Consider the following 13326-nt stretch of genomic DNA (forward strand, 5'->3'; position numbering starts at 1 on the left):
AATTGGTTTTTTTGTAGATGTCCTGTTTTGAGGACAAAAATAAATGGTCAGTTTATTTACACCACATGGAGCTTGATAATCCGGCTGATATGTAATGAGAGTTTGTAAGATAATATATTAAATGATGTAATGCATTTGTACTTACATGCGTAAAAACTGATATGTGGCACCTCTCAAGGTTCTGTGAAGGTCAAATGTATTATTACACTCCAATGTTTTGTTTCTGCAGACCTCCACGGATTCAATACAATACCTCACATTTCTCATCAGCTCCGGATCTGATACCCTATCACTTATTAAAAAAGGACACATTCCTAAATTAATACAAGCATATTATTTTCCCCTCTCTTGTAGAGGAAACCTAGATGCTCATACCATTATACCTAGTCTGGCACTGTTTCTCAGTTCTTCTTATGAACCGTAAAATGAAATTTGAAACTGTAACAATTAAACCTCCGGTTCATGATATTCGGACATGTATGAAGCTCTATTATCGGACATACATTTTTCAGATTAATCTACACATCATTTCCATCTACTAACATTTAACAGTGATTATGAAAATCTACATTTAAAAAATATACATGTTAATGTACCTACTTTTCTTAAAAAGAGCACACTATAATTTATCGTAAATTATAGTGTTTTTTTTTTAATTTTTTTGAATCTGCTAAAAATATGTCTGCCAACTACTCGTTTTGAAAAACTTAATAAGAATTGGCACAATCAGGTATGTCAAATACTTGAAAGCGGCCGGGTCAGGAGTCGTAATAATCGTCGAGTATGTATGAGGAGACGCATGAATGTAGAGTAGGCGAAGAATGTTTGCAAAGACAGAGTGGTGTGGCATTCAATTCTATCTGCCTGGGGAAGCGGCGTGATGGTTAGTTAGTTAGTCAATAAAAGTTAATAAACGGTCCCATGGTAGTGTCCCATACATCTTATCCAGGGGTCCCCAAGCTTTTTGTACTCCCGAGCACATTCTAAAATAACGGTAGGGTGGCGGGCGTCACCTATTTTTAAGTACTGTCAGCAAAGCAACCACTCCTACGTACAATATCGCAAATATACAAACGTATTTTTAACCTTGGCACTCAAAAAGATTAAAACTAACAAATAAATAAAAATGATTCACATTTTTCATTAATGTTTATGAAAAAATTCTGTCTATCGAATAGTGGCGAGCGCATACGAATCGTTTCGCGGGCGAGGGGTTGGGAGCCTCTGATCTTATTTGAGATCTGCAATTTGATTTCCCGCTCCATCACAACTTAATTTATATTTTTCAGAACAGTGAATTCAGATCTACTTGAAAAAAGAACAAAGAAAATCTAATATTTTTTGTATGGGTAACATTATTGTATATAACTGCATTTTTTTTCTTGAAAAAAAATATTGTAATAGGTAAAATCAATGTTAAGTTAAATGTTTAGAAAAAGAATAATAGAAATAAAGAGTCTGGAATAATTAAAAGATTCAATATTTATGGGATAAGAAAACAATCTTGTTAATAAAGCTATTTATTCAAATGAAAAAATCTTAACAGTAACACTAAATGAAGCATATTATTACGATGAATTATCTAAAAAATTATAATATATATACCTAATACCATCAAAATCTGATGAAAATATAGGCAAATGTGAACATTTGCACCACTCTACTAGCTTAGGTTATTACATTTAAATATGGAGAGTACCCAAATTTAAATGCATATCATTCTAGGCGTGAGCAGAGCTGAAGAGTGGTATTTGGTTACATTCCTTTCCACTTTTGGATGGAACAGGGCGTTCAAGCAGGTTGGAAAATTGTTCCTCCTTTATTTTCCACACTTAAATTTGTACGCAGTGGCAGGCAAAAAAATTTGCTGACATTTTTCAATCTAAAGGTCAAAGTTTTCATTTTAGTGCATACGAATCTGAGCGTAAGGAAAATGATGGACAAAACAATTACCCAATATGCATCAGGCCCCGGGTGTCGATTATTTTTTAAATTATTTATTTACAATATTTTTTTATATTTATTTATAAATTTTTAAATGGTATGACAGTAAAAACATTTCAATACAAGAAAATCTGATATTCAATAGTGTCGTTTACAAATTAAAACTATTGAAAGTCGGATCTAATACGATTTCATACAATTCTGCATGGGTTTATTAATTATTTTACGATTGGTGTTTGGTTTCACATAATCCCTTAAATAAATAGTGTGAATATGTTTACTTTGGAAGCTCTAAAAATGTCAATTTTGTCAATAGGACTTGGATATTGTAAAATCACAATCAATTGCAAAAAACTAAACTCTACGACAACCAAAAATACATAAATTATATTATATCGGATTCACTATTAACAAATCATCTGTGAGATTTGGTGATCATCGGTGGCTGGGTGGGTCTCTGCAAAAAATATTTATTTTAAAATACGTTACAATTTTTTTTTTAAATAAATGTATTCAATTTATGTTAGTAAAAAAAAATAAAAAAAGATGATTTTTATCAAAAAATTTGCTTTGAAAAATATTTGTAGTTTACCTTTTTTATAAAACAAAAATATTTCACTCAGCTTACAAGATGTTATCCTCGTTTTTGCCATTTAAAGATTAAATTGGTAAAAGAATTTCAATTTGAGTCTTTTTGTATCATACAAGCATGTTCTATGCACTAAATAACCAAATGTAATTAATAAGTGTATATTATATCTCATACTTTCCTTCATTTCGAGCAATATTAAAAAAAAAAAAAAACGTAAAAAGTAAATAAATAATAGTATTAACAAGTTGGTGATGGGGTAAAGGACCGTGGTTAAAAAATATACTGAAATACAGCTTTACTGAGAAATCTTCAATAAAAAAAAACTAGATTTTGTTCAATTCTGTGTTTATTTTAATATAAGCTAATCTACATAGAAAGAATTGTGTTATTACCCGGGAAAACTAATTGCTTTTTTTAATGACTAAAATAACAGTAAACATAAATAATAAAGTAAAACCAAGTATTTAATAGGAAACTTAAACTATGAAAAGTATGTTATTAATAAAATAATTATTTACGTATCCTATCCTATCTACCCCCGGGATAAATTAACAAAATACTATTGGAAATAAATGATTTGCTGAAACACATGTAGGGTGCAAGGAAGATGAAAATGAAATAACAATAGTCATATCGATGTCTCGGAATGCAAGACTGCTAGCTTCCCAAGGTTTTTTGGGAACATAGCAGCTTTATGTTTTTAAGCATAAAATGCAGGAATATATTTCATAGGCATCGAGAATATATCATATTACAAAAAATAAGTTTCAGACTATTTTTGGCAGTTAGTTTGGAGTTTTCCCAAAGATGGTTACACATTTTAGGATGAGACTTCATATTATTCCCTTAAATTATACGCAAAGCATATCTTGGTTTTGCTGCTTTAAAAAATTTGGTTAGAATTCAAATTCAATCATTTCATTTTATATTTCATCACAAATAACCCGATAACCGTTTTTCAAATCGGTTGCGACATATCCACCACACGGAATTCAGGATTTTTTTCGAGAACCATTTATTTTTATTACAATAACAGATATGAAAGTAAGTTTACAAACCGTTCAGATAATAAATTATCTGATAAGCTTTGAATAAGATGGCATTCAAAATAATATAAAATTACTCCAAAACCAACATTTTTACTGTGCATTTATCGCAAGCGCCCGAGTTACTATCACAATATTAGCGCGAGCGAGATGTAGATATATATTGTCGAATTACAGCGGCCGCCAAGATCAACATGATCCAATTTCATCACGGGACTATAATAAAGGATATTTTTATTCGGGACTATTTCCACAGATGTGAGTAGTATGAAAAATAAGCTCAGTTCAGAGAAATCGAGGTTTGAATCTTGGGTTTTGCGCTGTCACAAAATGCGTGCCAAACGTGCAGTGGAAAGTTCAAGGTGTTAAAGACTGCGTGCCAACCGCAGGTAAAGAATTAAGCAAAAGTGAAGCTGCAAGTAATTTAAACAAAGTATACTAAATAATAATACGCTTTATTGTTACAATGATTATAATGTATCCTAAATTATGTAATATTATACAAGTTGACAGAAGAAACTGTGTTTTGCATGTGAATGATTTATCGAGATAGTGGATTCATTGTCCAATGACGGATCCTATATGTTTTGAAAAAAGATAATTTTATAAATAAACTATGTTAGGAAGAATATAACATATAATATTATGTGATATTTCCTCGATTTGTATAAAATAACAGTCATTTTAATCAAGAAACCCTCAGAGAAGCTTTGAAATTTCATATTGAACACAATCTTTATTTGATGAGATTTTTCTATAAATGAAAAGCAAATCATTGTTATTGTTAGGATTGTAAAGTTTGTACAATAAGGATAATGCTTTCATAATATTCCAGGTACTAATGTAAATTTGTACAATTTAACAAAAATAATTATGAAATGAGATATTTTAAAAAATTCTATCATATATACAATGCTTTGTAGTTAAAACAACAAAGGTGGAAATTTTTGGTAAAACTACTTTGAGGGCTGCTTGAGAGACTTTGGAATATTGGTTATTAAAAAAATTTAATCCAAATCATAAAAAAACCTTTTTACTATAAAATACATCAACCTCTACCCGACAGCTATGTTTTAATCATACAATGAAATCTATATTAGACTTCATTAAAATTGAGTAAGAACCTCTTCTTTCTTTTGGTAATGATTCTGCATCGTTGGAATTATCAATAATAATTATTAATTAAATAAAAAATAGCAATATAGTTTACGTAAAACTATCACCAATGAGAGATTACATCATGAAAACCCAGTCTTATAAAAGCGTACTAAAAATATTTATATTTATTAATTTTTAAGAATAAAAGTAAGTCCGGGAACATACCAGCAGTTTTCAGACTGCAGACTATTTTAACCAACTGCAGTTGGGAATTCCGGAGTTTCAATACAAAAATTTAATTTTGCACACACTCAAGTTTTAGTAGGTGTGTAATCGTAATCAGCAAATTCTTAACTGTGACAGTTTCAACCAGTTACGCATTTCCCTACAAGGAGTTACTCAATATGTACATATACTAAAAACCAATTAAATCCTGTTAGGAAAGGAACCAAGTGATAATTTTAGTCATTTTAAGCTCACGATAAATCCATATGAAAATGTTATTCATTTATCCTAAATTAAATGCAATTGGATACTATTGGATTTAGATCAGGATAAATAAAGGATTTTATTTGTAGTAAAAAATAATTTAAGTCACAATTTTTTTTGTAACATGGAAAGAGCATTCAGCACAAATTGAAATATTGGACAGTATTTTGTGGATTTTCTGTTCAAGTTCCTAGGCAATACAATTATTTAAATAACAAGAATTATCATCTGCGAGATGATGTAATGATTACCAACGTTACAGAACCATAGTACCTAATAAAATGTGTAAAAATAAACAGGTTCACGCTTCTTATTAAATTTACTTTACAATATACACTAACAGAAAATTGTCACGGTATCGATTATATCAGTAGTCACTCGTCGGAGGTTTGTACACTCGCGCACATTTACCGTCGCCTCTCACCCGCACGGCCCTGTTCCGCTCCCCAATGTTACCTTTGTACACGAAATGGAATATCATTACAAAACGGGGGTATTCACTGCGGCGGGGGGTTCACAGGGTTCGATTGGTTACCGGACTTGGTGATGACGATAGTCTGCTTGCCTCCGGGGCCCGCCTTGCCCAGCTGGAGCATGTTGGAAGGGAGGGTGATGATCTTGTTGCCGCCCATGTTGTTGGCGGCCACGAGCTTCACTATGTGCGCGCCCGGAGCGAGGCCCTGCGCGCTCTGGCCCTGTATCGTGGCTGACGAGACGGGCATCCTGTTCTGCACCATGGCCATCTTGGGGACCGTCGCCACCGTCATGCCCGTGGACGTCTTCACCAGGGTCACGTACTGCGGCTGCCCCGTGACCTGAGGAGACTTCTTGATGATCACGGGAATGCCTCCCGAGCCCGAGGCGGGCCTCAATACCGTGTTGCCGGAGCCCACTAGGGCCGTGGGAACGTTTCCGGAAACTTGCGCAGTCTGCACTTGGTGCATTTGTCCTCCATCCATGGTTATCATCTGCGCTCCTTTGTTGGGTGTCGTGACGATCTTATAAACTGGGGTTTTTACTTGAATATTTTGGCCTAAGTTGGCGGTTCCCGTAATCTGGATTCCCCCAGTGCTGCCTGCCATGACCGGGAGGACAGTCTGGTTCAGTTTAACCGGTAATCCTCCGGCAGAAAGCTTTCCTTGTAGGTTTATCACGCTCGTGGTCACGGGCATCCCTCCCGCTGTCTTCACTAATACGTTGGAGGTCCCGATCTTCATAGGGACCGTGTTGGTGGTTATCTTGACCTGCCCGCTAGTCGCCTGCCCGGAAAGGGTGGTGACCTTGGTGGCGGAGGGGGACGAGACCGATACCTTTTGGATATTTTGGACTCCGGGACTGTTGATTTTGAGAGGGACTCCGGTTGCGAGTTTCACGGGTAGATTTCCAGTCCCCAGCTTCACCGGCACCGTGCCGGTAGCTCCGGTCTTGACCTGTACGTATCTCGGTCCTACTGTAGTGCCCGGAGATCCGGCAGAGCTGATCAGCAGCTGCGCTCCCCTGTTGCCCACGTTGGTCACCCTCTGGACGTTGGCTATGGGGCCCACGGTGGAGACGCGCGTGAGAGGGGCTACCGCCGCCATCTTGACGGTCTGGAGAGGAGGAGTGGGCGGAGCCGGGGCCGGGGCCGGCGGCGGCGACAGCGGGGCGGGGGCCGGCGCGGCGGCGGGCACGGGGGCCGGCGCGGGCGGGAGCGGAGCGGCGCGCTGGGGCAGCGGCCCGCAGCGCTGCACCTGCAGCAGGAAGGTGGTGACGGTGGACTGCTGCGGCCAGGAGAGCTCGAGGCTGTGCGTGCCGGCGCGCACGAGCTGCACGCGGCCCGCGGGCGGCGGGGGACTGACCTCCAGGTACCAGAGGTCCTTGCAGCAGATCTGGTTGTTCCAGGTCTTGCGGTAGCCGTCGCGGCCGGACCAGATGTACAGGCGGGTCTGGATGGCCACGGCGCTGTGGCCGGCGCGCGCGCGCGGCACGCAGTCCTCGTACTTGTCCATGGAGATGCCGTCCCAGCGCAGCGTGTCCAGGTTGAGCGAGGCGAGCGTGTTGGTGCACTTCCACTCCTTCTCGTGCGCGGAGATCTTGTTGTCGTCCGCGACGAGAGGCACCCAGCCTCCGTACACGTACATGTAGTTCCCGATGACCGTGGCGGTGTGCAGGGAGCGCGGCAGGGGCGTGGGGCCGCCCAGCGAGGGCCGCGACCAGCTCGACGAGTCCGTGTCCAGAATCCACAGGTCGCCCAGCCGGAAGCCGCTCATGCCGCCGTATATGATCAGCGACGACTTGCCCTTTACCTTATCCGTGTAGGCCACTCCGCTGTGAGACTCTCTGGGCGGCGGAGCTTCTCCGTGAGTTATCGGAACGTTCCAAGCGGTAGTGGAAGAATTGGGGAAGAGCTCCAGCGTGTAAAGATCGTTGAGATATCTGGGTATGTTATTCTTGGGGTCGTCGCTCTCGTTGGCCAGGCCGCCGAAGAGGTACACTTTGCCGTTCAGGAGGGTGAAGCTGTGTCCCAGTCGAGGACAAGGCGGAGGCTCTTGTTTCGGAGGCCGCGGCTTCAGACGCTTCCATTCCCAGCGGGACGCTTGCAGTTCGTACAGATCGTTTGAATATTTCCCGTATTCCACCATTCCACCGAAGACGAGAAGGCGGGTTCCGTCGACGACGAAACCGTAAGCGGCGCATCCTGGAGGAATTTCTCCTTTCGTGACAGGGACAAACCATTGGTTCATTGTCGTATTGAAGACGTGCAGTTCATGAACGATACCTTCGTTACCGCCGCCGAAAACGATCATGAGATCCTTGATAGCGACTGCCCTGTGTCCATGACGAGGTCTCGGCTGCGGACCCGTCGGATTATTCACTTTTTTCCACTTAAGAACGGCGACTTCCTTCATCATTTTTATACATTTGTCACAGCGCTTTCTACCGTGCGTATTCCATAGATGACCATAGAAACGAAAAATACGAAGCTATAGCAAAATTATGCGTTTCGTCGGAAGATTTTAAGTGAAATATTTTCGCTTCTTCACATACAACACTGAAAGCTTTTGCGATGACGATTGTTTATACCATGAAAAAGCTTTTGTCAGATCGCATGATTTTCGTTGAAAATTGTAGGCTGAATGGAAACTGTTATTTTTGAACTAATAAAATGTCAATTTATTTAAATAGGTAGATACTGAAAATGAAAATATATAATTTGTACAGAGAACAGTATGTAGCTTATTGTAAAGTTTGTAGGTACTGTAAATAAAGTGTAATTGGCACAATCATTTCATTTTATGTATAAAATAATCAATTTCTTTTTTTTTTTGAAAATTTAATGCTTAGAATTTTTTAAAAGCTTCAAAAATTAATAAAAAATGAATTAGTTATCTTTTAACGGATTATTAAAGTAAAAACATTTTGGAGTTCTAGAGCCTACATTGATGTATGCAAGTGAAACATCGAACTGGCAAATGAAAAAGGATGAAATTAAAATGAACTTCGTTGAAATGCAATCCCTTAGACTTAGACGAAGGTGTGGAAAAATTTATGCGTGACAGAATTTAAAAAGAAGATATTTGACTGGAATGTAAAGCTGAGTAAGGGGTGAATGAAAAGTTAAAAAAAGAAAGGCCCTTTCAGGTTGATTGAACATGAAGAGCAAATGGATTATGAGAGAACGGCTATGAAATTATGTTTGACAAATGTGAATGGAAGAAACAGAAAGAAAAAAGAAGAAATGCATGGCTCAATCAAGTCAATAAGAACCCAAAATCTTGTGTTGTCAAAATTCCACATAACCGGAAAACGTTGTAAATTGATGTTTGGATGTAGAGAATGTTAGGAGTGTATGCCAGAACAGAAAATGTGGCGTCCCATCCTCTCTGCTTACCCCATGCCTGAAGAGAATTCAATAATAATGATTTGGTGATGGTAGTAGTGGTTAAAAATTTCATGAACTTTTAATAAAATCGATCTACTACTACTACTACCACACGCTGTTTCCCCGCAGGGGTAGGTAAAAATGGATGGAACGCTCTATCCACACATGAAAATATTTACCTATTTCTATTCAAACGAAATGACGAATATAAACATTATCAAAAAAATCAACAATGCATATATTTTACAATAACACACCAATACATTATTGTCTAATTATCCCGAAATATGAAGGTAACTAGAGGGCTAATTTATCAGTATAAAAATTTATTGAATGAAAAAGTAATTAAAGTTTTTTTAGGAAAGTGAATATCTATTTATCTACTTTTTATTTATTTTTTAATGGCAGGTACCTTTTAACTTACGAAAAGATGTCGGAAAATTTATAACACTACTCATGTTCGATATAGAAGGCATTACATTTTCAATACACGAACCATTGGCGCCAACTCAAGGGAGGGAAAATCCAAACAAAATCTGACAAGTGATATCATGTGAAGTTGGCAATTCTAGGACCGTAGGTTATGTTATTCTGAAGTGGAAGTTTTTCAGGTCGCGATTGTGTACAAATTTTGTAGCGGATAATTTTGAAAATTTTCTCTTAATTTAAGGAAATAGTTACTTCGAAATGTGTTATAGTATTTATTTAATGTCTGGTGTAATTTTGAAGTGTATCTAATACAGGTAAATGAGTTTTTGAGTCATTTAAAAAATATGTTTTTGTTTAATGGATCGCCATTTTTGTAATCTGGGTTCTCCGAGATGTAAGCTAAAAAATAATTTCACGAGGCTTTGTCCGATGTTATACTCCCATTTAATAAATCCTAGACAAACACTCTTTATATCTGTGATATTTTAGTAGTAATTCATGTTGAAAATAATTTATTATTCCTCATAACTCATCAACTGGAATGCGCATACCAAAAGCGTTAAAGTTTGCCATGTAATTTCTTGAAGGATTAGTGTTTATAAATTATCATTTGATTGTATAAATTATAGTGACTCTCCTTCTTTTCATTATCTAAAGCAGAAGTTATGGGGCATATTAATACATTATTTTCTCATAAATATGTAATATTTTAATGTTGAAGTGCATTCACCTCCATATTATTGTAATGATATATATACCCTTTTGTATTCATTTTCTGATTTTCTAAATTCATTTTGAATTAAATGATATCCTCAGCCTAAAGGAAAATACACTCTCAAATAATTGTACAATTAATAATATAACTCATTAATGCATCGTATTTCATCTCATTCACACAAATTGAGTAAATTTGTGAAATGCAATAAAATTTATTTGTGAATATTTTTTGCTTACTAAATTCATAAATAGTTACTCCAATGGTTCTTAATGAAATTTCAATAACCTTTTATAGTTTATTATAGTCACATCAAGAAATTGTCTTAATGTAACTATGTACTTATATTAAAAAAAAAATAATAAAAAAATTTATGAAGGATATGGATTGATACTTTTGTCAGTAATTCTTTATATTAATACTAAGCTGAATTAGATTTTCACCATATGATGTTTTTTCAAATTTTATTATCATAATTTTTCGCCATTCAATGCTGCAATTTTTTTAATAGAAATCTTTGTAAAATGTCAAAATATATGAATATATATACTTTAATGTATAAAATAACAGTAACTAAACACATCAATTAACGTCGTCATATCGCTCACTCCTTTCAAGAACGTCATAAATAAAAAAAACTTGATTTTTCAGCAGATCATTTTTAATGTTTAAGAATATAATGAAATGCATTAAAAATAAATATGAAGCCACTTATTGAACTTTTTACTGTGCAACAGATCTTTTTAGGTAAAACCTGAATTCTTTTTCTCCATTGAAAAATATTTAGTATATTTAAAAAAAGAATTAAACAATACATTTTCTTCAAAATGCAAAAACAACACTTTCTGCCCTGTAGCGGGTAAATATTATAATAAAAATATGCCGCTTTTGCTGGGATATATCATGTACAACTGAAAATTGATGATTTTTGATATATGACGTTGTTGAAAGGAGTGAGCGATATGTGACTTACATTAAGGTATTTTTTGGCTCTTGTAAATTTGTTTTTACATCTTCTTCCTATTTTTATCCACATTCTATGGTGCTAAAGATACTGCGTTGTATTGTGGCAGTGTTATTTTGATAAGTATTGAAGGCACGGTGATCAGTCCTGCGCTTGTTGTATTAACACACTTTAAACGGGAAAGGTATCTCTACCCATTCGGTTGATTGCTGCTTAAGGACAGGAAGGGTGTTTTTACCTTCTGCTCCAGCCTCATTTCAAAGGCAGAAAGAAGGAATTATCCATTGTTTTTATATGAATATTATATACCAATCTCTTTATTAAGGTCTTAATTATATGTATAGAGCAATGCAGTCATGTACTAAGCTTTGAGAATAGGTTTCTGCGGAGAATTTTAGGCGTGCGGTGGTTTGACTTTGTGAGGAATAAGGAGATAAGGCGTAGGACGCAGCAAATCTTGGTCACAACTGTCGACAAGAAAAGGCGATTCAGTTGGCTTGGCCACGTACTCCGCATGCCTCCTGAGAGCCTTAATCAAGCTTGCCTCTTTTACAAGGCATCAGGTTCGCGCCGCCCAGGACGACCACTGCTGACAATTAGTCGGCAGTTCTCGTCAGAACTTCGGGACGCGGATCCGACTTGGGAGGATGCAAGGGAGCTGGCAGCCGACAGAAAAGCCTGGAGACAGTTTGTGGACTCCATATGCTCCACCTAGGGAGCGGATATGGTTTAATAATATAATAACTATATGTACATAATTATCAAAATCCGTCACCAGCACTCCGCAGGCGTAAAAAATACTAGTTTGAAATGTGTTAAATAAATATTGGAATGAAAAACCACTCTCATTGATTTTGGCCTCAAGACCTGCAGCACAGCAGTCAAACGCGATATCCACTACACTACGGAGGCAGACATACGTTTTTATGTCACATTCGCAGAATTGAACCCCGACGTTATGCTTTATATTGTAATCATGGACATTTTCATTTTAACCTTTTAACCGCGTCAACTTTGTTCCTGAGAGACGCCCCTACGCAGCGGTATTTCGCCGTTTTTAAAATGATTACTTTTATCATGTATTTAGTTAAGAAACCATTTATTTTCTTAAACAAAAACATTCAATGGGATTTATTGTGCCTTTTTGGTACTCCATAATACACTTGTGTCACATTATTCTTGAAATATGTCGTAATATAAACAAATAAGATCATAACATAAATAAATCAGAGCACGCATCGTGTGTCACTCTTACCCACTGGCGATGCGTAGCGTCGAGAGTGAGACAGATATAGGGCATGATTTACCGACCGCAAGAAAAATCTGGGATCTGTTCTTTTATTTATCCTTGTGATATTACAAATTATTACTCAGATATTTCAACAGATGTCATAAGGCTAAGGATTGACGTATTATTTTATCCAAAGTTCCACACCATGAAAAAATCCCTCCAAGTTGAACTGAGGTTCGAAACTTGGAGCAATGTAAAAACACATACGGTTATGTCAGCCGCATATGGGGCATGTTTTATTAAAACACATACGGTTATGCGAACCGCGTGGATCCGGTTAATCGTTCATAGGAAATGTATGTAATTACAACAAAAAATGTAATTGAGTAAAAATGTTGCATTTAAAATTCCAGGTATTACTGCAATGGTGTGGTCGAAATCGAAGAACTTTTTGAGGATAACTGGAAATGTAAATTTTTACTTCCTATAAGTGTCGTGTTAAAAAGCTGTTTATTAATCCGCCATTACAATCAAGGTATGTTGGTTTTGAATTATTTTCCTAACTATTTTTTTTCATTAAAATTAAAATGTAACATTGTTTTAAGATCACTATAAATATTTTATTATAACTTAATTATAATATCTACCAGTTTCAAAGCTAACCGCTTCTGTATCAAGACTTAATATTAATCAGTCTTGCTTCTTTTCAAGACTGATTAAGTCTTGATAAAGAAGCGGTTAGCTTCGAAACCGGTAGACATTATAATTAAGTTAAAATAAAATATTTTCTGTGATTTTAAAACAAAGTTACATTTTAATAATAAAATTAAAAATCACAAAGCTAGTGCTTCAAATATAAATTAAAATTTATTGTTTTATTTTTGTAAAATACTACCTCAAGGGTGCTTTAGATCAAATGTCAAACATTAACCCATAATTCAATTAAATGGAAAAAA

The 13326-nt window shown here is 36.4% G+C and overlaps 2 protein-coding genes across 2 annotated transcripts in view; one reads left to right on the forward strand and one right to left on the reverse strand.

The window, feature by feature from the left end:
• Positions 1 to 3532: 3532 nt before the first annotated feature.
• Positions 3533 to 8087, reverse strand: LOC148313207 (host cell factor 1-like). The gene has a single exon (XM_088266779.1). It carries the CDS (start codon positions 8058 to 8060, stop codon positions 5667 to 5669), a length of 2394 nt encoding a protein of 797 aa, XP_088122905.1. The 5' UTR covers positions 8061 to 8087; the 3' UTR covers positions 3533 to 5666.
• Positions 8088 to 9600: 1513 nt separating this feature from the next.
• Positions 9601 to 13326, forward strand: part of LOC148313208 (uncharacterized) — a gene marked incomplete at its 3' end in the record, with an annotated part of 109302 nt that continues 105576 nt past the window's right edge. The window contains exons 1-2 of the mRNA XM_088266957.1: positions 9601 to 9774; positions 12784 to 12905. The remainder of the gene's footprint in view (positions 9775 to 12783; positions 12906 to 13326) is intronic.

The sequence above is a fragment of the Brachycentrus maculatus genome, unplaced genomic scaffold, assembly GCF_059751285.1.
Source record: "Brachycentrus maculatus isolate JH-2025_06_01 unplaced genomic scaffold, ASM5975128v1 h1tg000017l, whole genome shotgun sequence".
NCBI lineage: Eukaryota > Metazoa > Arthropoda > Insecta > Trichoptera > Brachycentridae > Brachycentrus > Brachycentrus maculatus.